We start from the raw sequence: 27,905 nt of genomic DNA on the forward strand, positions 1-27,905 counted from the left end.
AAGACTTGAGTCTGTCTCTTTATTATGATCTATAGTCTTTATTAAGTGGATTAAAAAAAAGTCTTTTTTTCTGATCTAGGGGAAAGGAAAGCCTTGATAGAGCCTTAGTTGCAAATATTTTTGGGTCTTTGAATAGCCATTTTCCCCTCTTTTTCAATAGTTACCCAAAAACTCCTCAGGGAGCAGGCTTGTGGGGCACGGTTCATTTAGAACATTTTCTTTCTGGGATGGCATGGTGAAAGGTGGGGATCAGTGTAAGGCAGTTATTTCAGGGTCGGTACACAGATGGAGTTCTCAGAACAGACTTGGTCTTCAATATTTGTTTTGTACTTATGCACTCTTACAGCTACATCCTCCTTTTTTTAAATCCCAGAGCTGGTAAGCACCTGAGACTTTAAATTCAACCCCTTATTTTACGGATGAGGAAGTATAGATCTGTCCTGAGACTTTAAATTCAACCCCTTATTTTACGGATGAGGAAGTATAGATCTGTAAAGGTGGAGCAAATGCTCCAAGATTCCTTCTTTTTCTGAGACTTATATCAGATGGCCATAGGATTTAAACTTCTCTAGAGTATATCATAAATAACAAACACAAGGGAAAGAGAGAAGAGATTAAAATTTGAAATTTCTTTTGGGTTTATCCACTGCGCCACCTAGCCACCCCAATGGATAGATTTATTTATATTTCAGTCATCTTGAGTTTTGATTAAACTTGTGGACATATTTATTGATATTATTGGATTTAAGATTTAGTTCAAACAAAACCAGAAGTTTTTTAAGAAGTTTGGTGGAGAAAGAAATTATAACTTGTGCATTTATTTCCCTCCTCTGTATAGAAGTCTTAATTTTGGAATTTGATTTTTTTTGTTTATAGGTTTATTTAGAGATATTATAAATTTTAATTTTCTCTACACATTTGCTGACCTTAAGGCCTTGCACGAAGTCTAACTCCTGGGTACTTTACCTTATTGAATGGTTAAGATGGATGAGTTTTTTCATTCTTTCATAGAATTACCATAAATCCCTGATTTATAATTTTAAAAACAGGTTGTTAGTTTCATATTTTGTTTTAGCTGAGAGGGAAGTTTATTTGAATTTAGATAGCATGTAATTTTTGTTCTAGACTACCAACTATTAATGTCAAATCCAGCCCATTTCCTTCAGTTAATCTGGAGATTATAAATGCATTTTATGGATGCTGCTTGTGTTTCAGATAATTTTTATATTATGAGTACAGTTGATAATTTTAAAGCACTCATTTTATTCTACATATAGCTTCTCTATGTCAGTCTTAAAAAAAATCATCTTTGTTTTATCCACACTTTACAAAGTAAGTGTTGGTTACATTTTAAGTACAGAAAATTAGTTTTTCTGTAGAATGTACTAGTGGTATGGTAAAAACAGGAAACTATTTCAAACATTTAGATGAAAGCCATAATATACATTTCAGTTAAGCATTACTGATAAAAGAAAACATTACTTTTTTTGTACAATAACTGAAGATAATTCCAATTATAGAAAATATAAGGACATCTATAAGAACTGTAAACTTTTTATCTTGTAACAAAGGGATACATGAAATCATTACATTTATTTTCTAAGCTATATTTGATGTTGTGGGTTCAAGTTCATAATTGTACAAATAATACTCGAGTGATCATGAGTGACTTAAGTTGATGGATAGTAATATGGAAGATTCCATATTCTCTGTGAGAATGCAGGGAACATATTTTTTGTGTTTTTATCAATATAACTCGAAATAGTGGGAATTTCTTCTTTTTCTGAATTCTTGGTACTTTGACCTAGAACTCCAAAGTGAAGAGAGCAATTTGTATTCTGTGTATCTTCTAGTTCCTCTTGTTGACTTTGTTTTTCAGAATTGGTTAGAAAATCTCTTAACACTTGCTTGAAGATGTAGACTATTTCCCATGGCAAAACATCATTTTCTGCTAAAACTTCTCGAAATCTAGAAGAAAAACTAGTAATGAATATCTAATTTTGAAATACTCAAAGTATTTGTAGTTTCATTTTAAAAAAACCAGAGTCCTGGTGAAAGAGATTTTTGTGTATTTTGGATTAATTTTTTTTTTAGAAAGGATTAGAATCCATTAAAATTTTGTTAGTTTCACTTATATGTTGTTTATGTGAACTGACTTTATTTACCCTGAAGGGTTTTTTGTACAGAAAAGATATGAGTTCATTCTTCTTTCGTGATCTTTAAAACCCTATGCAAAAATTTTAGTGGATGGTTCCCAAGATTAGTTATTGCTAGGAAAGGGAGTGACCATCATCTTAAGTGATTAAAGAAAATTAATTGTCACCTGGAGAATTATGATTTAAATGACTCATTTCTAAGCTTGAAGTCATTGTAACATAATTACAGAACCATTGATGGTATAGAAATTTTGTGTATAAGGTAATATTAGTTACACAAAAAGAATAAACCATTTTTTTCTTTTGGATCATACAGAATCATAAAAACATACTTTGTCTTACAGGGATTTTTTTGCTATCCTATTTGATAATTATAGTGAAAGAATTTACATAAATAAGTGCTTAGTATTTCCAATCTAAGTAGATAAGGATTTTAAGACTAAAGTCTGTAAACATCTTAAAAAAGGAATGCTGTATTTGTACCTGCTGAGAATAGTTCCAGTCTGGCAAGGTTGAACTTGTGAGCAGAGAGCTTCAAGCTGTCTTTGTTCAGTAGCTGGGATGGTTGCTTGAGGATTCTGGTAGTTTTTTAGCCAGTTGTAATCCACACCAGTTTTTTTCACTTTTTGTTCATTTTCAATCTCTTGTATTAATCTCTCACGTTCTTTTAGGTGCCATGTCAGTTCCCGAAGTAGAGTCTTTGTTACTATCTCTGAGCCTGGATAGTGAGTAGATTTATGGGATTCTTTTTTTGACCACTTCATCCAGCTAAAAAGTGGCATTTTCTAATATGGAAAAAATCACATACATTTATTAACTACATAACAGACTGTAACTACTTGGAAGTGTTTGATAAATTTATAATGGATTTGTTGTAATATTTCATTGTACAAAAGTTATGACTAATAGACAAGAGATCTTAAAAATCTTGATAAACATTTTATTCTTATAAATATTGTTGTACAACTAAATATCCCCCCCACTATAATTAATCCCAGTTTAACAACTTCTAAAATAATTGGTAGTATTTACTAATACAAGTACTAGTAAATAAGATTTGACATTTAGGAGAGAACTACCTCTAAGATTAGATTTTTTTGATCTGTGTCTTGTAAAGAAAAAAATGAAAACATACCTGTTTTGTTGTTACTGTCCAGTGTGGTAGTTGTGGTTCAACGGAGTTTTGCTTGAAGTGAGATTTTATTCAGTCATATCCTGTTCTCTTGGATAGTGTCCCCTGTTGAAAGAAGCAGCCAGCCTTATTTAATTAATCTTTTAAACTGGGTTCTTGATAAATTACTTTCTTCGTTGGGAATATTGTTTTGATTTCTTTGTTGATGAGGCTGCTTGGTATTTAATCCAAAATATATAAAAATTTTTTGATTAAAAAATACAACTGACTTTATTTTCCACACAGTCCATTAAGATCTCCTTCCTTTTGAATGTAGTTTGTCCCATGGAAGCAATCTGAAACAAGTACAGATACAGATGTTTGTTTCAATATGCTTGCATAAATATATTGTTGATAGTGAGATGAATAACAGTAGTCTGAAGCAACTACAGATGTGCTCCCAGCTAAAGTTAAGACTGTCGCATGATGTGATGCTTTGCTGTGCATAGCTGTAGGTCACAGTTTAGTGCTGTATTTTTATGCCTGTAGAGCTCTAAAAATAACCATGTTGCTTTTATGCTCTAGCTAAACTTTCAGGCCATTTGGAAGTCAGGTCACTATCTTCTTTAAATTGAAGATGGAGAAGTAAATTAGACTTAATTATTAAAACTTGAAAATTAAAAGATAGCATGCCTTTGTCAGTGAAATACTGTGAAAACTCATTTTTTATTGAGCAGATATAGTAAAAGAATCCTGAGCCAGGCAGACATTCGTGTGATTTTTTTAGCAAGCTATGTTCTTTTTTTATAAATGTAATTAGTATTTTTATAAAAATGAACATGGGTTGCTAAAAATAATTAATTTTTGTTCACTTATTAAAATCATTATTGATACTTAGTAACATTTCAAATATTTTAAGATCTAAACTTTGAAATAGATCATATGCTTTAAGTTCTTTTATAAATAAGATAGATGATACTAATAAGGCCATTATAATACTCAAGGGTTAGAATATTAGAACTTAAAATGCATTGATAAGTCATGTCAAAATAAAATATTAAGGGCTTAGTATATGAAACTGTCACAGTACATTTTCTCCTTTCCTTTGAGAATTGAAGTTATCTTTAATATTAGATTTTTCTTTTATATTTGTTAAATTTGAAACAGGAAAACTATTGTAGGTTGTAAAAGTCACTTTGTGATACTGCTTTGTAGTTAAGATTTTTTTCTTTTGAAAACATTTTTTTCTTTATTACTTTTTTCCTCTGCATGTTTAATTGAGCTATGAAACAGCAGGCTTTGTTTAAAGCAGACCTAGATGTCGTACAACATAAAGAATGATGTGTGTGGCCATTATTATAGCTGATACTACTTGTACTTTGGGAAAATTCAGATGTCAGAATTCATTATATCCAGCTGGAAGGCTTTCACATTACATTGTACATGGTTCTTTGAAAAATGAAAGGAGTTGGGTTTATAATGACAGAAATGTCCTACCAAATTTTCTGATAAAATTTAAATGATTCTTGCCACCTCTTTCTTTAAACAATCTTGTTGCTGCTATTTTTTTCTGAAAGCATGTGACTTATATTGTATCAATATAATAAGGGTAAAATATTCCTAAAGTGGTTGGATTGTAGGGAGTTATATATGTATGTATTTAATCTCCATTGTATGCACACAGTGCTCAAGTATGCTGATGCACACATGGAACAAAACAAACACCACATGTGTCATGTATGCACACATATTGTACACAAATCCATATTTGTGTATGTATGTGAGTTCAGACTCCTTAGGCTTAAGGTTCTTCTCTTGACTTCAGGGCCAGTGTTCTATGCACTGCTCCACCTAGCCGCCCCTTAAGGTTCTTAAGTTGAAACATTGTTGGTTGGGATGAAAGTACCAAAGGATAGAATAAATTAATAATGAGCACATTAAAAGACTTGAAGAAAGTCTGTAAATTCAATAAAAGAAAATATGATATATATGTATACATTTAACAAGAGATGAAAGATAAGGGAATATAAACTAATATTGTACTTGAGAATGAAAAACGTAAGTGGGAATAGCAAGTAACAATAAGAGTGAAGACCATTAAATAGATAAAATTAAAGAATAATCTTAGAATGTGTAGGTCTTAAAAAACAACTAACATGTATTTATGAGATGTCATGTGTCTGTTTCCAGATGAATTTGCAAAAAAAACAGAAAGCATAAACCTTAGTTAAATTGAACTTTTTGATTAAAACATTTTGTGGGTTTTTTTTTTTAGGTTTTTGCAAGACAAATGGGTCTAAGTGGCTTGCCCAAGGCCGCACAGCTAGGTAATTATTAAGACCGGATTTGAACCTAGGTACTCCTGACTCCAAGGCCGGTGCTTTATCCACTGCGCCACCTAGCCGCCCCTTGTTTTTTTTTTTTTTAAAACATTTTGTGAAAAGAATATTTAAATACTGTTTTTGAGTAATTTTAGTTCTAGAGTGGTCAAAAGAGGGCAATAATTCACAAATAGAAAATAAATTGTCCACTGTGGAGAAATTCTAATTATAATCTTCCAAGGCAGCTGATTATTAAATTTCAGAATTTGAGAGATCTAGGGGGGGAAATCTAAGAATTAAGAAAGGTGTGAGAAATAGTTTCAACAGAAATGAGACTTGGAAGGAGCAAATTTTAGATACTGATAGGACACCTAGGTGGTGATATTTGCCAGGCAGTTTATGATGCATTATTGAAGTTGGGGAGAAATTAGGAATGGTTTTAGAGACTTAGGAACCCTCAGTGTAGGGAGAACTGATTAATGAAACCAACTAGGAGTTTAATGTTGAGGGGAAAATTAAGAAAAGGGCATTTTTCTTTGTCATGTTTGTTGGGTGGGAGATGGAAGCTGATCTAACTGAAGAATGGAAAAGGAATAGTGAGAGTAGTAGGAGAAAGATCAGGACAGAGCAATGTCACATTGACAAATGTTACCTCTGCCTCTTAACCATCTCTTTCAAGCTTCTTTGAAGGCTTTCAAGGGATTTGCTCTCACAGTGACATGAAACCTTTCCTGAGCTCTCTTCCCCTTTTGGCTTTGCTTATCTGTTTGTGTGTTGTATCTGCGTAGAATTCTAATAAGGTTGAGAGCAAGGACCATTTACTTTTGTCTACAGTGCCATGTATGGCACTTAGTAAATGTTTATTGAATTGAACGTTCAGGAGAATGGAATTGTCAGTATTTGTACAAAGTTGTTGAGAAGTGTGAAATCTGAGAAAAGTTCAAAGGCTTAGACTTTTAGATCCGAGATTTGCCCTGTTCCGGGTTGGGCAAACTAAAAATGTTTTTTAAATACAAAAGTGATGAGGTCAGAAACTAGATAGCAGAGGACTGATAAGTAAGTGATGGAGGAAACGAGACAGTAAATGAATATAACATTTTAAAAAATTGAATAGAGAAAAGGAAGGGTTGCATAGGATGATAGCTTGAAAGGATGGCAGATGAAGGGTTTGAGAATGTACAATACCTGTGAGTTGGCAATGGGAAAGAAACCAGGAGGTATAGACATTAAAGACAAGGGAGGGATTGAGTTGAGTGTACTAGGAATAAGGTAAGCCTTGGTAAAGAGAAATTAATAAATAATATTGACCTGAGGGAGACAGCATTGTGGACAGAGAACTGACTTGGGAAGCAAATATAGAGTCTACCTATGTCTTCAAGTCCTCCCTATATCTTAAACATACTGGTTGTGTGATCCTCTGCAAGGCAACTTTTGACCTCTTAGTGCCCTGGGCAACTTTTAAAAACAATGCCTTGTTTAAAACAAATAAGACCTCTATAGTATGAAAGAAAATGAAAAGAAACTTAATGCTTATCTGACTGATCTACATCAGAAGGACTTTCTTCAGTTGGGAGCTCCCTGTAGTTCTGTGCCCTCTTTTCTTTTGGCTCTGTATTATTTCACATGGTGACTTCATGAGTCTCCATTGGTTCCTTTATGATCTTTATGCATATGATCCTCATTTCTATAATATCTAGCTGTCATTTCTGTCCTGAGCCACAGGCCTGCATCACCAGTTATCTTTTTTAATATCTTAAGTTGGTTGTGTCATAGGCCTCAAAGCAACAATATCCAGAATAGAACTCAGTTATCTCTCTCCCCAAATTGCTTCCATTCTTAAGAATTTTCCTATTACTATTGAAGACTCCATTCTCTTCCTAGGTCTTTCGCGACTCAGTTTTCTTAACTGCACAATTTTATGGTCATTTGGGCATAGTTCGAAATGACTCCAGATTGGTTGGATCAGTTCACAACTACACCAAACATTAGTTAAGTGTCTCAGTTTTCTTACATTCTTCAATATCCAACATTTTCCTTTTTTGTTATATTTGTCTGATAGGTGTGGTATGATACCTTTAGTTGTTTTAATAATCAGTAGTGATTTGGAGCATTTTTTCATATATGACTATAGCTTTGATTTTTTGTCTGAAAATTATTTGTTCATATCCTTTGATCATTTATTAATCATTTGGGGAATGACTTGTGTATTCTGATAAATTTGACTCAGTTCTCTATTTGAGAATTTATCAGAGCTATTCCTTGCAAAAAGTTTTCCCCAGTTTTCTGTTTTCCTATAAGGAATTATAAATTTTGTCTTAGTTTTGTTTATGGAAAAGCTTCTTAATTTTATATAATCAAAGTTATCTGTTTTCCATTTTGTAATGCTGCATATTACAAATTTTTCCCTTTTCATATATCTCACAGATAAACTATTTCATGCTTTCTTAATTTGCTAAACTATTTCATGCTTTATTAATTTGTTTGTTATCACCCTTTATGTGTAAATCATGTATCCATTTTTCTTGATTCAAATCCTGCTTTTATTTTTTATTTTTATTTTTATTTTATTTTTCATTTTCATTATCATTATCATTATCATTTTATTTTTTTATTTATTTTATACATGATCTGGGTTTATCTAAACTTTCTGTAAAATGAGAGGGTTGGACTGAGATTTTGAAGATTTTTTTTTTTTAGTTCATTCAATTAAGCCATTCATTTTACAAATGAAAAAAGTGAGGTAAGAGCATTAAGTGATTTTTTTTCCAGGGTCACATAGGTTGTATCATGACTGGAATTTGTTGCCAAATCCAGTATTCTTGTCACTACATCACACTATGTCCTTTGGTTTTCCCCAGTATCACTCACCCCCCCCCCCCCCAGGAAATAATTTTTCTTTCTTTCTTTCTTCTTTTCAACTACATGCTCTCATGTACTCATTTTGACTTTATCTTGGTATATGGTGTGAGATGTTGGTCTAAACCTAGTTTTTGTCATACCTGTTTTCCAATTTCTCCAGCAGTTTTTATCAAATAATGAATTTTTGTTCGAAAAGCTTGGATCTTTGGGTTTATCACATATTAGAATGTTACGCTCATTTACTATCAGGTAATTTGTACACAATCTATTTCTTGCACCACTCTACTTCTTAGCCAGTACCAGATTGTTTTGATAATTACTGCTTTATAAAACAGTGAAAGATCTGTTAGCTAGACTTTCCTTTACTCTTGAATTCCTTGCCACTTTGTCCTCTTTACCCTCATATCTTTCTAAAATCCTATCCTAGAGTTCTTTCATGAGTTCTTCCTTTTTGGGAGAAGATCTCTGTATTGGTTTCCAAGCTCCAGTCCTAGTTTACTTTCATGAGTCCTTCCCATTTGGGAGAAAAATCTCTGTCAGAAAGGATTCACCCAACACTTACATTTCTGTAGACATGAGAGAATACTTGTACCATGTGAATTTTCTACTGTTTACTGCTGAATGCTGATGTCATGAATGCAGCCACATAAATAGATGGTCACCCATTTTCTTTCCCCTCATTTATTCCTCCGTCTTTGCTTCATAAATTGCCTCATAATTTACTGAAAAGAATTGTGACCATGCATCTTGTATTTTCTCTTCCAATTTCTATAGTTTACTTTTAAGGCACTACAGGACTATCTTCCATTTTTTCTTCCTTTGTTTAAATCATAGAAGAAGAGATCTTTTTCTTGGCAAATTAACACTTCTATTTGTACCTTTGAGACCATCCTTGCCCTTTCTCCTTTGGCAGCTTGTCCTTTCAGTCCTTAATCGTTTATCTGTAGTTTACCTTTTATTCACTTACTTCTTCTATAGGGTTTTCAAACCCTGTGTTCTTCTCTGATCCTACTTAAAAACAAAACCAAAAAATCCTTCATTTGATGTTACCATCCCTTCCTGGTAATCATCCACTTTTACTATTGTTAACATTACTTTTTCTGAACTATTGCTGACTTTGTAGTTAACTTTCTTTTTTGTACTCTGTCTCACTTTTCATTCCTTATGCCAAATTAATGTTCTTAAAGAACATAGAACTTTCTGCTCAAAAAGGCCCCAATAGCTGCTTCATGCCTCTTGAATTAAAATACAAACTTCTCTTTTTGACATTTAAAATCCTTCATATTCTGACTCCAATTTACTTTTCTAGAATGCCAAACTGATCTGTTTCATGTATACATTCTTCTAAATCTTCTCTCCCATGTTTTCCTCTTTACTTCTACCTCTTGTGAATGGCTAATTTTCATTTTAAAGCCTACCTCAATTGTTATTTCCACAAGGAAACTTATCCTAATCCCCTTTTCCTCCTAAGCTGTTAATGTTGCATTCCACTTCCATATCCAGAAATTACTTTTTCATCTATTTTATATTAATTTTGTTTACTTCTTTATAAAAGAACTTTAAAGAAACATTTTTTCACTAAAGTTTACCTTCTATTCCTCCCATCCTCAATTGAAAAAGAAAAACAAAACATATATACCAACATATATAGAAAAGCAAAATATTTTCTCAATAGCTGTCATAAAAAAATTCTTTATTCCTCACTATGAGTCTTTTTACCTCTTAGGTGTGTGGGTGGCATGTGTCCTCATCAGTCTTCTAGATTGTGGTTAATAATTATGTTAATCAGATTTTCCAAATCTTTCAAATTATTTTATCTTAACAATATTAACATCATTTTAAGTGTCCTGATTCTTCTCATTTTAGCTCATTCAAGTCTTAAATTTCTTTGAAACTATCCCCTTTAGCATTCATAGAATATAATATTTCATGACATTTATTTATAATGACACAATTGGAATTTGATAAAAGGCTAAACTGAGCCAGATAGTTGAGTAAGATTACATCTATTTATTTATTTATTTATTTATTTGTTTGTTTATTTATTTTGGTTTTTGCAAGGTAATGTGGTTAAGTGACTTATCTAAGGCTATACAAGTAGATAATTATTAAGTGTCTGAGGACAAATTTGAACTTAAGTCCCCCTGACTACAGGGTTGGTGCTCTATCCATTGTGCCACCTAGCTACACCAAGATTACATTTATTAATGGGGACATGGTACCTCAATACCTTGCCTTCATTTATACCCAAAGCCCCAAGGAAGAATTCAGTTCCCCATATAAAGGTTATGGAGAACATGGAATGAAGAATAGAACAGAGTAGATGATGTGGAATTAAGGGCAACATGTACAGATCTAAGAGTTGGGAAACAATGTGATTGGTTGAAAGTGTGGTAATATGGGCAACTAGCAATGACGACCCCCCCCCCCCTTCTTTCCTTATCAGACTAAGAAGTGCTTATTTGAATCCAGGTGTGAAATTAGTAGTCCAGATATCCTTGAAGGATACTTGATGTGGAGTGAAGAAATCAGACTTGAGTCTCTTTCTTTCATAAATATTCTCCAAAGTTAGTAAAATTCTTTGAGGCAGTATGAGCTGAATTTTTAAACTTAACCCATTACAGGATAGCTGACTCCTGTCTGAATTCAGAGATAAAAGAATCATGACTTAAGCAGTTATAGGATAAATCAATTAATTGCAAATAGGCTCAATAAGAAAATATTAAGAATCAGTCTTAATCTCAGCATTTATTCATTAATTCCTTAATTGATGTATACCCCCTAGGCTTGTAATTCTTTTCTACAAAAAAAGAGCTATAAATATTTTTGTATATAGTTAGTTTGTTTTGTTTAGAAGTAATCCCTTGTTCCCATAACTATTCCCCCTTCCTCCTCTTTTCTCCTTGTTCATATTTCCTTTTGTGAAAGGATTGTTTTGGTTGTATCTCAAAAGTTTTAATATGTTGTCTACAACCCTTTTGTCATTTTCTTTGATGAAATTTTCTATTGTTTCTATGATTTATTCTTTATTCCTTATTAAATTTAGTCTCATGAAGAATTTTTATCTTTGAGACCTTTATTGAATATATTTTTATTGTATTATTGATGTTTAATAAATCAGCTCTTCTAGATTTGGTTATGTACTTATATATGTTTAAGTTTTGTAAAGGTACCTTGCACAATTCAAAAATATGTAGGATCCTTTGTATACCCTGTTCATTAAATGCCCAAACCCATCACATCTGTGTGTTCAAAAATTCTATTCAGATTCTTTTCTTTTTGTTAGACTTGGCCAAGTCTGAAAGGGGGTACATTGTGGTTTCCAACCATTAGAGTTTAATTGTTACATTTTTCTTTTTTTTAAGTATTTAGGTGCGTGCTGTGTGAATTGATGTTTAAATATTAAGAATCGATATTCATTGTTTAAGTAAAATGTTTTCCTTTTATTCTCTTTAAATCATATCTATTTTTGCTGAATTTTCTGAGATCATGTTTGCTATTCATTCAATTTTTGAGTCCCATTTGAAGCATAAAAATATTACTACAGTCCTTTTTAAAAGACTGTGAATGTGAATCTTTGTTTCAGGTTTATTTTTTCCAAAAAATTTGTTGGAGTCTTTCTAATCCAGTCCTCTTCTAGTTTTTAAGTGATTATTTTCTTGTTCATTATAGTTATGATTATTAATGTGTAGAACCAAATTATGATTAACGCAGGCTCAAGCAACAAGAAATTTATGTGAGTGCCAGATTGCATTGATTGGGAGCTAAAATTTTATTAATGTGATGTATGTGAGCTGCTGGAGGATTTTAACACACTACTACATCATCAATCTGTACTTGCCTAGCATTCTATGCTGATATAATGTACTGTATTACCAACAATTTGGTTAATTAAAAAATGCCCTTAACAAAATAGTAATACACTTCAGCTAGCACAGAAAAGGAAGAGATTTGCTATAGCATTAGAAAAACTTGATCTAGTTGAACAGCATGAGTGTGGTTATAGTAACTCAGGACATGAGTTTGAAGTATTACAGAACATGAAGATAAAGTTACATTAGATTTATAGTTTGTAAATAACTACACAGAATAAAAAGTGTTGTAGTTCATGGAAATGGAGAAAGTTTTAGAGTTATGGATTCAAGATTGCAATAAAAAATATATTCCTCAACATCAATTGACATAGCACCTAAATACTTAAAAAAGAAAAAATGTAACAATTAAACTCTAATGGTTGGAAACCACAATTTACCTCCTTTCAGACTTGGACAAGTCTAACAAAAAGAAAAGGATCTCAATAGAATTTTTGAACACACAGATGTGATGGGTTTTGGCATTTGACCCTTAGTAGGGGCTTAATAAATGCTTATTATTTCCTTTCCTCTTTTTTCCAAAGTGTATCTATTTAGACAAAGGCTTCAGGTTAATTTAAACAATGAAAGATAGCCAGCCATAGACCTGACCACAAGGTAGCCGGCCCCAGCATGTTGGACTGTCTTCTGACTGCCACGAAATTGAGATCTATGAAGATTTGCAGTGAAGACAGAGAGCCTGGAGAGCAGAGGAATTATTTCGCAAGTTTTTAAATTTCAAATAAGAAAGAAGCAAAATTTGCTTTTGGATACATTTCTGTTGTCCAATACCAGAACTATATAGGAGGAAATAATTTACCTCATCCTATATGTAAAATAAATACAATTGTACTGTGTTTCCAAGAGTTGCTTTTGAAGGAAGTACAGATGATGAAACAGATTTTCAATAAAAAGACAGTTGGGAACATGCACAAAAGGTTGCTTATCTCAGAGTCCATTTATTCTTTTGTTTCTAGACTATCTGTATGACTTAGCAAGATTTTATTGATTTTTGAATTTTACAATTTTCCCCCTAATCTGGCTTCCCCCCCTTACTCCCCACAGAAGGCAGTCTGTTAGTCTTTACATTGTTTCCATGGTTTGTATTGATTTAAGTTGGATGTGATGAGAGAGAAATCATATCCTTTTTTTTTTAAAGTTTTTTTGCAAGGCAATGGGGGTTAAGTGGCTTGCCCAAGGCCACACAGCTAGGTAATTATTAAGTATCTGAGACCGGATTTGAACCCAGGTACTCCTGACTCCATGGCCGGTGCTTTATCCACTATGCCACCTAGCCGCCCCAAAATCATATCCTTAAGGAAGAAACAAAGTATAAGAGATAGCAAAATTGCATAATGTTTTTTTTTTTAATTTAAAGGTAATAGTCTTTGGTCTTTGATCAAACTCCACAGTTCTTTCTCTGGATACAGATGGTATTCTCCATCGCAGATACCCCAATATTGTGCCTGATTGTTACACTGATGGGATGAGCAAGTCTATTAAGATTGACTATCACCCTGATGTTGCTGTTAGGTGTAAAATGTTCTGGTTTTGCTCATCTTACTTTGCATCAGTTTAAATCATTATTATTTTAGATAATTTTCCAGATTGTCCAGCTGTACTTAAATTATTGTGTGAGAATGTTGGCATGTAAATGTACTGATATATGGATACAGCACTGATGGAATGAGCGAGTCCATCAAAGTTGATTGTCACCCCCATGTTGCTGTTAGGGTGTAGGATGTTTTTCTTGTTCTGCTCATCTCACTCAGCATCAGTTCATGTAAATCCCTCCAGGCCTCTTTGAATTTCCTATCCCTCCTGGTTTCTAATAGAACAATAGTGTTCCATGACATACATATACCACAGTTTGCTAAGCCATTCCCCAATTGAAGGACATTTACTTGATTTCCAGTTCTTTGCCACCACAAACAGGGCTGCTATGAACATTTTTGTACAGGTGATGTATTTACCTTTTTCATTGCTGGATCAAAGGGTATGCACATTTTTGTTGCCCTTTGGGCATAGTTCCAGACTGTTCTCCAGAAAGGTTGGATGAGTTCACAGCTCCATCAACAATGTATTAAGTGTCTTAGATTTCCCATATCCCTTCCAGCATTGATGATTGTCCTTTCTGGTCAAATTGGACAATCTGAGAGGTGTGAGTTGGTACCTCAGAGATGCTTTAATTTGCATTTCTCTAATAAGTAATGATTTAGAGCAATTTTTCATATGGCTTTGGATCACTTTGATTTCCTCATCTGTAAGTTGCCTTTGGGGCGGCTAGGTGGCGGAGTGGATAAAGCACCGGCCCTGGAGTCAGGAGTACCTGGGTTCAAATTCGACCTCAGACACTTAATAATTATCTAGCTGTGTGGGCTTGGGCAAGCCACTTAACCCCATTTGCCTTGCAAAGAACCTAAAAAAGAAAAAAAATTACCTTTGCATTTCCTTTGACCATTTGTTAATTGGGGAAAGTTTTTTTTTAAATTTGACTCAGTTCTCTGTATATTTTAGAAATGAGTCCTTTGTCAGAAATACTAGTTGTAAAGATTGTTTTCCAGTTTACTATATTTCTTTTGATCTTGGTTACAGTGGTTTTGTCTGTGCAAAAGCTTTTTAGTTTAATGTAATCAAAATCATATAGTTTGTTTTTAGTGATGTTCTCCATCTCTTCATTAGTCATAAACTGCTTCCCTTTTCATAGATCTGACAGGTAAACTACTCCTTGATCTTCTAGTTTGCCTGTAGTATTGCTTTTTTATGTGTAAATCTTGTATCCATTTTGGTATAGGGTGTGAAGGGTTGGTCTAATGTAAATTTCTTCCATATTAACTTCCAATTTTCCCAGCAGTTTTTAATGGAAGAGAGATTTATATTTTCTTTCATTTGTCTCTGTTAACTTTTTTTTATTTCTGAATAAGGCATTTTTTGGTTGATTTTCCTCTTTTTTGGAAATGTTTTCTTTGCAATTTTTTTTTAGGTTTTTACAAGACAAATGGGGTTAAGTGGCTTGCCCAAGGCCACACAGCTAGGTAATTGTGTCGGAGACCGGATTTGAACCCAGGTACTCCTGACTCCAGGGCCGGTGCTTTATCCACTGCGCCACCTAGCTGCCTCTCTTTGCAATTTTTAAAAAAAATTTAGGCTTCCTTCAGAAATCTGTTCTTATAGGTTGCCCTTTTTCACTTTGTTCCTTTCCTCTTTATCATTTTTCAATACTTTCCCTAATTTTGAAGTTTATGTAACTTACTGATTTTATTTTTATTTCACTAATTTTTCTCTTCTTTTTTTCTTCTCATAATACAATCCCCCTTTCTCTTCTTAAGCTTGTTTTTTCATTTTATGCTCATTTTGTTAAAAAGAATTTCTTTTATTAATTTTTTCCCTTTCTATTCTAAATTTCTATTATTTGGTTCATGATATTTATACATATTTATAACTTTCTTTAGTTTCATCGTGTTTCTCAGGAATTATAGATGCTAAAGATTCTAGTGCACAATTTAAGTTCCCTCTTCTAAGCAATTTCTTTATAATTAGGAACAGGATAGTTGATGCAGCACTAAAAAGAATTGGATCTGAAGCAGGAAAACCTGAGTTCAGATCCAGTCTCAGACACTTACTGGTTCTGTGGCCTTCCATTTTATGAGTAAATTTGTCATATTCTCATTCTAAGCCATGTGTATTTTCTTCACCATCCATCTTCATCTGATTCCTATCTCTCCTCATTCCTCTGCTTCTACCCACTATCTCGTTGTCCTATTCCTTAACCTATCAACTCCTGTAAGAGTCCTTCCCTTATCCTTTCTCCTTTGTTCTTATTTTTTTCCTGAATATACATTTCTAGATGTGCATTTATAAAAAAATATATATTATATACATTTGTTGTTCTCTCTTTAATCTGTTCCCAACTACCTGCCCTTCCCCAATAGCTTCTTCTGTATCAGTTTTTTCTTTTTATGGCTCATATGTATGAGATAATTACTCCTTTTTAATCTCTCTCTAGAGTTTTATTTTTTAGAATCACCCCATCATACTCAGCTCATCCCACGCCTTTTGTTTCAGACTACCTAAATAATTTTAACAATCATGAGTACTGCTGATATTTTCGCATATGCAAAATAAATGATTTGACCTTATTGAGTCCCTTATAATTAGTCATTAATGTTTACCTTTTATTTCTCCTGGATGTTACATGTTGAATTTTCTCTTAAGTTCTGAGTTTTTTGTCATAAAAAATCTGAAAGTCGTCAAGTTTATTTTTTCTTAGAATCTTCTCAGATTGTTTTAGGACTGTTGCTTTACCAAATGTGTTTCTCGGAGGTGATGTTCTGAAAGTGTTCTAGCCTGTTCCACCATTTTCATAGAATGCTCCCCGCTGTCAGCTTGTCTTAACCATAATCTCACCAATTAAAGCTGGCTATAATTGATATATGATGTTGAGATCCAGAGAAAGAACCTCACTTATGTAGGCTTTACACCTAAGACTTGCACAAGAATTATACAGTTGGGCAAACATGGATAGATTTTCGTCTTTGTAAGATTGGAAGAAATAATATAAATTGATGAGATCATAGACGTATTAAGAATCTTATGAGATCATAGACATTAACTATCTTTGATAAAGAGGTCTTTTCATTTTTATCTGTTTTATTGTTATTTCTTAGATAAAAGAAATCATTAAGATCGTAATTTTAATTTTGTACTGGAAGAATGAATCAGTTTTTCAAAGTGGAGTAAAATTTTATAGATTGAATGGGGTGTGAAATGTCTTTAGTGGTTTCATCATGCATAATGTATAATTGTTGTAGTTAATCACTTAGGATCATAGAATCAGAGCTAGAAAGGATTCAGTCATGTATTCTTTGCCTATATCATCTGATAAATGGTTTTGGATTAAAAACTAATCATTAGTGAAATAAGATTTCATTAAGTTCTTTCTTTTGAAATAATATAACTTTGACATATATAATGAATGTAAACTGCTTTGTAAACTGAAATGCCAAATTAATCTCAACTATTATTGCTGCTGTTTAATTTATGGGGAGGGAAGAGGAAGAATCAGGCAATCACTAAATATTGATTAAATGAACATAAAAATAAGGAAAAAGACTATGACAGTAATAGATGAGTTTGAAATTACTAGATTAAGTTAGTAGTCATATTTACTGTTTACCTGATACTTCAATTATATTATAAAATAAATTTACCCTTCAGAATTTTAAGCATTAAAATATCGTACTGCTTTACCCACAGAAAATACTTGACTAATATACCATGTTTGGATATAACCATATCATCTAATAAAAACAGTTCACCAAAGTAATTTGACTGGGTATTAAATATAGAAATAATTTCTGCAGGGGACTTAGTCTACATAATTTCTGGAGTAGATGGGAGGCATCCTTAGATCTTTCACTATCAGTGCACTAATTTCATTGACAGGCTCCAGAAGGAACTTCTTGTTAGCCATCCTTCATAGATGCCTTTGAGGTAGGGTAAAAGTCAAGGATTAGAGAAGAAGAAACACTTCTTTAGGGTATTAGTGTTTTGGAGAAAAATTTCTGACTTGGTAGAATGACTTTAGGATGAGAATAGAACTGCCAGTTATCCTTCCCATGTTGCAACTTTACCTATCATATTTTCGATATATCACAGGTTAACCATAAGAAATCAAATGGGAATTTTTGGGAGTTGTATGGAAGCCACAGATAGCACACGAAGATCAGCAGACAATACCAAAAAAGTTCAGAAACATGCATAAAGTATATTGATAGTATTGTATAACACCAACTATTTTATCTTTTAATAGTATAATACACAAATTTTCCAGATCATTGTGGATGCTGTGCCCCTAAGCCTGCAATGTAGAAGAGATTGCACTTTGATGGATTAGAGGTGGGGGAAGAAAAAGAAGTTGAAGAATTTGAGGAAAATAATAATAATAATAATAATAATAATAATAATAATAATAGTAATAATGATAATAGTTAACATTACATAGTAATTTAAATTTTGCAGAGTACTTTATAACTATCTCATTTTATCCTTACAATCACTCTGGAGGTAGGTGCTATTATTATTCATATTTTATAGATTATGAAAATGATATTAGAGATTAAGTGACTTGTCCAGGGTCACTCAGCTAGTAAGTATCTGGTGCTTGATTTGAATTTAGGTCTTTTTTTTTTTTTTTAGGTTTTTGTGAGGCAAATGGGGTTAAGTGGCTTGCCCAAGGCCACACAGCTAGGTAATTATTAAGTGTCTGAGGCCAGATTTGAGCTCAGGTACTCCTGACTCCAGGGCCGGTGCTCTATCCACTGCACCACCTAGCCACCCCTAATTTAGGTCTTTTCTGATTCCAAATCTGGCTGCTCTAGAGGAGAGATGCTTCTACTTTTTTAGATTTCAGACTAGATATTTAATTCTTTCATTCTTATGGAGATAGAGAGGAAACTAGCCATGAAATAAAGCCTTACTGTTGGTCTATAATTGGAGATACTTGTTTCAAGTGACACTTTCTTTCTAATAAAATGAATTGACATTTCTCATCACATTTTACCAAGCATAACATATGGAATTAGAAAGTTGGTCATTTTGACTTTTTTGACCCATAATGATCATGCAACCCTTAATAAAATTAAGGCATATTTATAGATTCTGAGAACTTAAAGAGTTGCTATAATGACCTTTAATAAGTAGTTTGTCTACCATATCCCAGACAAATGTTTACCATGACTGTGACCCTTTATTAACTTTGTGATCATGGGCAAGTCACTTAACCTCTGACTTTGATTCTAAGTTGTAAAGTAGGGCTATTCATACATGTAGTCTACTTTCTCATAGAGAGTTGTAGGGAAAATGTTTAAATGTTAAAATGCACTAATAATGTGAGGTATTATCTTTTCTGTCCTTAATCATGGGGAACTCACTCTTCCTTGAGGTGGCATATTTTATTCCTAGAATTATAATTGTTAGAAACTGCCAGTGCCCTCCTTCCCTATCTCATTTTTATTTTGTATTTTTATATACTTATTTAAAAATTTTCCTTTATAATGTCTCCCCCATAACTATATCAGGTCTGGGAGAGTAGGGATTGTTGAATTCTTTGTAGTTGTCCTTTCAGTACCTGGCGTATGATAGCTACTTAATCAGTGCTTCTTGATTAATTGAGCTGGAATAGCTGCCTGTAACTTCTGCTTATTGGTTCTAGACTTAAAAGAATATATGAACAGTCCATCTTCAAAGATCACTAACCTTCAGCTATTTGAAGATATTGATGTAATTCAGGGAAGAAGCAAGGTTTAGTGGATAAAGAGTATCAGGAGTGAGAAAAAGGGATTTCAGTCTTGCTTCTTATGTGCTAGCTGTGCCTTAAGTTGGAGTGCCTTTACCTCACTAAAATGTGTGAATTGCTAATCTGCATTAGTGGGAGGAGTCTTCACAGAGAATTTTTTTTATAAATTAATTTTTCTTAAATTTTAGGCAATGGGGTTAAATGACTTGCCTAAAGTCACACAGCTAGGCAATTATTAAGATGTGAGGTTACATTTGAACTCAGGTCCTCGTGACTCCAGGGCCGGTGCTTTGTCCACTGCATCACCTAGCTGCCCCTGAGAATTTCTTAATCTAGATAAATCACAGTTGCAGTTCAGTCATATCTCATGTAAATCTTTTCTTTGGGGCTATATTTACACTTCTACAGAATTTTCTTTCTTTTTTTTTCACTCCATCATCTGACCATGATAGATTTTTAAGGTTTGCAAAAAATCATTTTCACTTATCACTTTGGATAAATGTAGGTATAATTGAATTGACTTTACTCTAACATCAATCTGAGGGAAGTACTTCAGGCAGTTTTATCATATCATTTTTTCAAAATAGAAAACTGAGACTTTGGAAAGAGTTTAAAAGTATATATGGCTCAGGGGCAGCTAGGTGATGCAGTGGACAGAGCACCGGCCCTGGAGTCAGGAGGACCTGACTTCGAAATTGGCCTTATACACTTAATAATTACTTAACTGCATGGTCTTAGGCAAGTCACTTAACCCCATTGCCTGTCAAAATAAACAAAAAAAGTATGTATAGTTCAACAGATTTGGTTCAGAGAAGGAATAATATACATTCCCTGTTGGATTTAGGAATTTATCCTACCCTAAAGGGAAGTAGGGGGAACAGGGGAAAGGCCAGTTTGAGGCAGGCAGCAGGGAAAAGCAAAAACATTGAGAAGGGATAAGAAGAAAGGAGAAAGAAAAGTATAAATAGAGTGAAGATAGGATGGTGACAAGAAAAAAAGTTTTGCACAAATAAAACCAATGCAACCAAGATTAGAAGGAATGTAGAAAACTGGGAAACAATTTTCATAGCTATTGTTTCTGTAGGAAATTATGAGAGAACTTTGAAAAAGCCTTTGCATTAACTGATGTTGAGTCAAGTGAATAGAACCAGCAGAACACTGTCCACATTAATAGCAACTTGTGAAATGATCAGCAGTGATGGATGCAGCTCCTCTCAGCAGTTCAGTGGTCAAGGACAATCCTGAGAGACCTGTTACGGAAAATGTCATCCACATCCAGGAAAAAACCCAAACAAACAATGGAGTCTGAAACTGAAAAGCTTGCAAAGGAATGAATTTTGAAAACTATCTTTGCATGTAATTGGAAAAAATAATGGAAAAAAAACAAATTAAAAAAGGATATGTAACATAGCTTACTGTAAGGTCATATAACTGTTAATCCTCTCTGAGAAAGACTTTGAACTTAAATCTTCCTACTTCTAAAGTCAATTGTCTGCTACACTTGATAGAAGTTACCTACTGTTGTAAATAGCAAAGACCATTCCTGGGATTCAAAATCTTTACTCATTAACATTTTGTTATAATGTGTCTTCTATGGTTATTCTTTGCTTTGTCACACATTATTTGAGAAATGGTTTGACTAGTGCAGAGTACACATAATAATGTTTCATATTACATCTTTTCCTTTCCTTCTACCATATTTTGACTCTTTACAGAGACTCAGCCTCTCTGGCCCTCCTCTCTAGCACTTTTGATTCATTAGCTGAAGTTGGGGAGTTTGAAATATTCCTTATACCCACTGTTATTTTCAGGTTCTCCTTTCACCATCAGCACTCAGTAACACATCTTCTCCTTTGAGATTCAATCAATCCATGGCTACCACCCTATCAAAATTCTAGTAGGTTTGTCTGCTGACCTCCAAGACTCTCCTTCTTTAATTGAGGGAGTTCAGTACCTGACTCACAGACTTTTTACCTCTTTAACTTATGCCATCATACCAGGGAACTGCAGCATGCTCATTGATGTGTGTCAAACACCTGAACTTCATAGTTCTTTACTCTGGTTATTTCTCCCCCCACCCTTTTTTTTGCAAGGCAAATGGGGTTAAGTGGCTTGCCCAAGACCGCACAGCTAGGTAATTATTACGTATCTGAGACCAGATTTGAACTCAGGTACTCCTGACTCCAGGGATGGTGCTTTATCCACTGAGCCACCTAGCCACCCTTTAATCATTTCTCGTGGTCTATTTCTCTCCCTTTCTCAGCCATACACAAAGATGGTCATACTCTTGATCTTGACATCATTGACACCACTTTCATGTTCATGGATGCAAAAAAACTGAGTGGTCAAGGGAATTAAGTCAGGGTGGGGATGAAGAACAGATTTTTTAGGCTTATAAGGGAGAGGGAGAAGATGGAATAACAATAAATTGTAATCTGATACAGAAATTCCAGAGCTCATGAACATGAAAGTGGTGTCAGTGATGGCAAGATCAAGAGTATAACCATCTTGAAATTGTGCTGAGTTGAGTATGTAATTTGAATGATTCTTTTCCTTATTAAGGCAAATATACTCAAGAAATCTTATTCCATTCTGGCTTCTCCAGCATGTTGCTCTTCCTCATCTCCATCTTGTTACTTTGCTTCAATCTCTTCTTGACCATTAACTTCTTCCGAAATACCTACAATCATGTCCATGACTTCCCCATCCCCAAATAACCCTTAACTAATCTGTTCCATTTGTCTTCTCACTTTTGTGGATAGATTCCTTGAGAAAATTGTCTACAATAGGTGCTTTTATTTCCTTCCAGTCTCTTCTTAATTCTGTGAAGTCTGGCTATTGATCTTATCATTCAACCAAAATTTCTATCTCCAGTTCCCAGTAATCTCTTAATTGCCAAATATAATCGCTGTTTTTCATTTTATTTCTTGTTCCCTGTAACTTTTGTAACTATTGATCTGGACCTGCAAACAAATATGGTGGGGTTGGGGATATTGTCTCATAATTCAATATAGGCTTCTTGTATATAATTTTAAAACATTTGCTTTTGATTTTTGTGATGTTTAAATTATTGTCCTTGTGTTTATTGTATACTTGACTATATTTCACTTTGTAGTAGTTCATGTAGTTCTTTCTAATGCTTCTTTATAGCTCCACATTTATTATTTCTTATAACATATAAAATATTCCTATAAGCAGAAAAATCATCCATTATGTTCATGTACCATCATTTGTTTAGTCATTCTTCAATCAACAGACATCTATCTACTTTGTTTCAGATTCTTTGCTCTTAACAAAATGTGCTGCTATAAATGTTTTGTTCATACTGGCCAAAGATCAAGAGTATAACCATCTTGAAATTATGCTGAATTGAATATGTAATTTGAATTGGACCCTCAGTTATCCTATGCAGTGACCACAGTAGGGCTTGCAAACTTTTTCATTTTTTCTTCTTCTTGACTTCCTTGTGGTACAAATATATGTTAATAGAATGTCTGGTTCAAGAGGTTATATGGGCGTGTCCATAATTTTCTTTATGTGGCTCTAAATTGCTTTCCAGAATGGTAGTATTGATTCATAACTCCACCATGAATGCACTAATGTGATTGCTTTCCTATAAACCCTCCAAAATTGGTTATTTCCATCTTTTTTCATGTTTGTCAAATTTGCAGATTGTAAGGTGGAAGCTTTTAGGGTCATTTTGATTCTCATTTCTTTTTGTGTTTTGGAGTATTCTTAATTTGGTTATAAGTAATTTGCTCTTCTTTCAAAAACTGTTATTTGACCATTTTGGAGTCATTGACTTTTGTTTTAGATATATGTTATATATATATATATATATGCATATATCCATATTAAATATATATCCTTTCTCTATCTGCTGATTGTTTATGTGTCTTAGAATCTAAGCACTTATTAGAAAAATTTGATACAAGGATATTTTTCCTCTTTAACCATTTCTCCCTTGTTTGTGAAGAAGCTTTTCAGTTTCATGTAGTCAGACTTAGTCATTTTATCTTCTGTGATTGCTTCCATCCCTTGTTTGATTAAGTAGGTACAGTTTCTACCCTATAGTTGAGATATAGATGATTTGTTTCAGATTTTTCATAGTTGTATATACATTTAGTTTGTACTGTGGAATTTGTTTTAAGGTGTTGATCTAAAGAGGTTATTCTTTCCTTTAATAAATATTTTTCCTTATCTAAATTCAGCTTATTGAGTTGCATTATTTCTGTTTCTCTTTTCTATCCCATTGATCTATCTATTTATTTTTTAAGTAATACCAGATATTTTTTGAAGATTTCTGCTTTATGGATATGAAATTTTTCAAAGAAATCAAAGATATCTATAGTCATATGAAAAATTGCTCTAAATCATTATTGATTTAGAGAAATCCAAATTAAAACATTTCTGAGGTACCACCTCACACCTCTCAGATTGGCCAGTATGACTAGAAAGGAAAATGATCAATGTTGGAGGGAATATGCGAAAACTGGGGCACTTAGGATTGTTGGTGAAGTTGTGAACTGATTGAACCTATGTGGAGAGCAATTTGGAATTATACCCAAAGGACAATTAAAATGTGCATATCCTTTGATGGCAAATACCACTTACTGCATCTGTATCCTGAAGAAATCATGAAAGAGGATAAAAATCCCACTTGAAGAAAAATATTTATAGCTTTTTTGTAGTGGCAAAGAATTGGAAATTGAGGCATTGCCCCTCAGTTGGTGAATGATTAAGCAAATTGTGATATATGTATGTGATGAAACAGTATTATTCTATAAGAAACCATGGCGGTTGGGATTTCAAAAAAGCCTGGAAAAACTTGCATGAATCAATATTGAGTGAAATGGACAGAACCAGAAGAACATTATATACTTAAATAATAACGTGGGGTGATGATGAACCATGATGTCCTTGTTCATTTCAGCAGTACAGTAATCAAAGACAATTTTATAAAGATTTATGTTGGAAAATACATGCATATCCAAAGAGGGTGGTAGGTACTAAGGAGTTTCAATGAAGACCAAAGCTTATTATCTTCAATTTTTTTAGGTGTTTTTTTTTTTCAAGGCAAATGGGGTTAAGTGGCTTGCCAAGCCCACACAGCTAGGTAATTATTGTGTCTGAGACTGGATTTAGATCCAGGTACTCCTAACTTCAGGGCCATTGCTTTGTGCCACCTAGCCGCCCCATATCTTCAATTTTTAAAAGTTTTATATATTATGTCATTTTTTTCTCTCTAATATTTTCTTCCTTTTGGATCTGATTTTTCTCTCAAAACATGTTCAAGGGAAAGCTAGGTGGCGCAGTGGATAGAGCACCAGCCCTGGAGTCAGGAGTACCTGAGTTCAAATCTGGCCTTAGACATTTAATAATTACCTAGCTGTGTGGCCTTGGGAAAGCCACTTAACCCCATTACCTTGCAAAAAAAAAAAAAAACAAATGTTCAGTATGGTTATAAATATAGAGCTTATATCAGATTGCTTTCTGTCAAGGAGAGAGAAAGGAGGGAGGGAGAGGAAGTTAAACTCAAAACCCTTGCCAAAAGTGATTGTTAAAAATGACTAAATACAATATTTAAATTTAAAAAAAGATTGTTGCTTTATGATATACTTTGAGATTAGGAAGTGCTAGTGTTTTTGCCATTTTCTTTCCATTATTTTTCTTTGACAGTTTAGATTTTATGTGTCATCAAATGAATTTTGTTACTATTGGACCAAGTTTTGTAAAGTAACCCTTTCATATAATTTAATGTAGTATTAAGGGTTTTTGTTTTTTTAAGTTGTTTGTTCCAAATGGCCAATATGAAATGACAGGTTTTTTGGAAAAGCTTAGTACAGAAAAACTATATTTATCAGAGAACATCTTTATTTTTAACTTGGCTTTGTAAAGGTCTCTTATTCATAGTTCTGTGTTATTAATTTCTTGGACATATGATTAGCCTTAGTATATGTTATTCTTTTCCTTTGCTTCTCCTTTTAAGTATACTATTCTTTTTTGAAAGAGTTCATAACCAATAATAGATATGATGTATAATTTGAAATAAAATCAGTTCAACCCCTGTACTTAAATTTTTGAATATAAAGAAAATTTTATTCATTGGATTACAATGCTGTGATGTTTTATTTCTAAAATGCAGATTTTCCCTTCTTTTTTGGTTGATAATATCTGCTTTTGTTAATTTATCCTAAGAGGAAGAACTTGTTAATCTTTTAAGACTTTGTAAAGCTGATTACATTTGTAAAGCTGTAGCTTACATGATAAGAATTTATGTAGTATTCTTCCATTTTGCCTCCATATTTGCCTTGGTTTTACTTCATGTTGCTTTAAAATGTTTTCGCCTAAATGTGAGTAGTGTTCAAAAACTGTATTGTCCTTATGAAGTAGGTAGCTTAATTTAGGTTATTATACTGAAAGAGCATGTAGGACAGCGATGTTATAGATCTGAACTTAACTTGAAATGACATTTTTATTTGAGACCTGAAGCAGTGTTGTCAACATTTCATTGAGTTTTATAGTTGAAAAGGAATCTTAGAGGTTATCTAGTCTAATCTACCTGAATAGAATAGACAATCTCATTGATAAGTATTCCTTCATTCTTTGTTGGAAAATTTCTTTTGGCAGAACACATTATCTCCAAAATCAACTGATTTTACTTAATTTACTTGAATTACTTAAATTATTAGGAAAGTTTTTTTCAATATCAGCCTGCTTTTTTTTATTTAACCAACTAGAAAGCTCCATTTGCTTCTATTTCTGTTTATTGTGGACATGTAGAACAAGCTATTGATTGTATTGCTTCTGTCTTTTCTTCTTTAGGCTGAACTTCCTTCCATTTTCATGTTGCTTGATAATGAGAACTTTTACTACTCTTTGCCCTTTTCTATACACTATCCAGTGTGCTTTTGCCCACCTGGAATGGAGCACTATATTCTAAATGTGATCTGACAAATTGTGGGACTTACGCTTCCATTCACTTGGACACAAGCTCTCTCTTGCATTAGTTTTTTGGATATCACATAACACTGACTTATATTAAGTGGCAGTACCCCATAGATCACCCTGCATCCAGTCCAATCTTCACAATCATTATCTGGATTGATAGATTCTGTGGAGAATAGACCAGCCATTTCCATAAATTGCCAATCAACTGCTACCCATTGGGCAGACAACCTAACATCCGAGGAGAAGCAATAGAGCACCCTGAGGGAGAGATAGATAGGAAGGAGAATTTGCCAGGCAAGTGAAACCATCACTGTTCACCATCATCTCCACTTGGATCTTGATGAAGACAGTTCAAGTCTCTGATCCCAAGAGCACCATCTATAGCTACCAGTTTGAAAAGGTCTCTGTAGAGATGGAACTTTGGCACATCCAGATCTACTGAAGACCCAGCAAAGAAAATTTTTGTCTCTTAGTACTATCAGAGGGTTCAATGGGGTAAATAAATTGAAGAAGAGATGAAGAACCCATAAGCTTTGCTGCTATCCTATAAAGACTTCAAGACCTTTCCATTTGACTTGCTGCTGTTTTGGCTTCCCATTTCAGTGTGAGCTCTTTGAGAGTAGGGCTGAATTTTCTATTTGTATCCTTAGTCGTTAGCATAGTGCATTGCACATAGTAGTATATGTTTAATAAATGCTTCATTCAAGCATTCATTTATTCATTCATATTTGTTGGTCTTCATTAAAACAGATCATTTTTAGGCAAACTTTCCTCATAATGCCTCCTTTATATTTTTGAAGTTCCTTCTTGAACTCAGTTGTAAGAAATGATTTGTTTCTGTCAGTGTCATCTCACTAGATTTAGTGCATTTTTTCTAAGCTATCCAGGGAGAATCAAAGGAGAAAAAGAGCTCTTGACTAAAACTCTTAATGAATATTAATCCACAAATTTTAATTAAAATGCTATTAAGGAGACTATGGGACCATATCACAAAGATCATTATCTTTTTTCTGTGAACTTAATAAAAATGGACAGTTGAAAATACAGAAAAGAGAATTGTATTTGCAACATTAACTTCAGACTTTTCAATGGTTACAACTTTGGCATTTTGTATCTAAATCTCATGTGAGACCATAGTCCTGTCCTTCATAGCAGAGATGCTAGAAGGTCTTAAGGCATATGCATACTTTTTTTTCTTTTTTTGGCTTTTCTAAGTCAGTGGAATTAAGTGACTTCCTCTAGGTCACACAGCTAGTATCAAGTGTCTGAGACTGGATTTGAACTTGAATCTGTATGCATAATTTTAAGTGTCATATGCAAATATCTGATTAAGAATAAGGACTCTGATCATGGAAAAGT

General features: G+C 33.3%; 2 protein-coding genes across 3 annotated transcripts in view; one reads left to right on the plus strand and one right to left on the minus strand.

Annotated features, from left to right (window-relative positions):
• Positions 1-27,905, plus strand: part of TDRD9 (tudor domain containing 9) — a 191,194-nt gene that overhangs the window by 8,323 nt on the left and 154,966 nt on the right. The window lies entirely within an intron of this gene.
• On the minus strand, positions 1,536-3,736 carry RD3L (RD3 like). Its single transcript, XM_074213217.1, has 3 exons — positions 3,292-3,736; positions 2,640-2,941; positions 1,536-1,968 (listed from the first exon to the last, which is right to left on the minus strand). The coding sequence occupies exons 2-3, from the start codon at positions 2,936-2,938 to the stop codon at positions 1,671-1,673; spliced, it is 597 nt and encodes a 198-aa protein (XP_074069318.1). The 5' UTR covers positions 2,939-2,941; positions 3,292-3,736; the 3' UTR covers positions 1,536-1,670.

This window comes from Macrotis lagotis, chromosome 1 (assembly GCF_037893015.1).
Source record: "Macrotis lagotis isolate mMagLag1 chromosome 1, bilby.v1.9.chrom.fasta, whole genome shotgun sequence".
Taxonomy (NCBI): domain Eukaryota; kingdom Metazoa; phylum Chordata; class Mammalia; order Peramelemorphia; family Peramelidae; genus Macrotis; species Macrotis lagotis.

Bases quoted from the DNA above. Each gene is read 5' to 3' on its own strand.
- RD3L (XM_074213217.1), bottom strand. From the start codon at position 2,938: ATGCCACTTTTTAGCTGGATGAAGTGGTCAAAAAAAGAATCCCATAAA. The intron at 1,969-2,639 runs GTACAAATACAG...TTTTTCTTCTAG, and splicing joins ACTGGAACTATTCTCAGCAG to ATTTCGAGAAGTTTTAGCAG.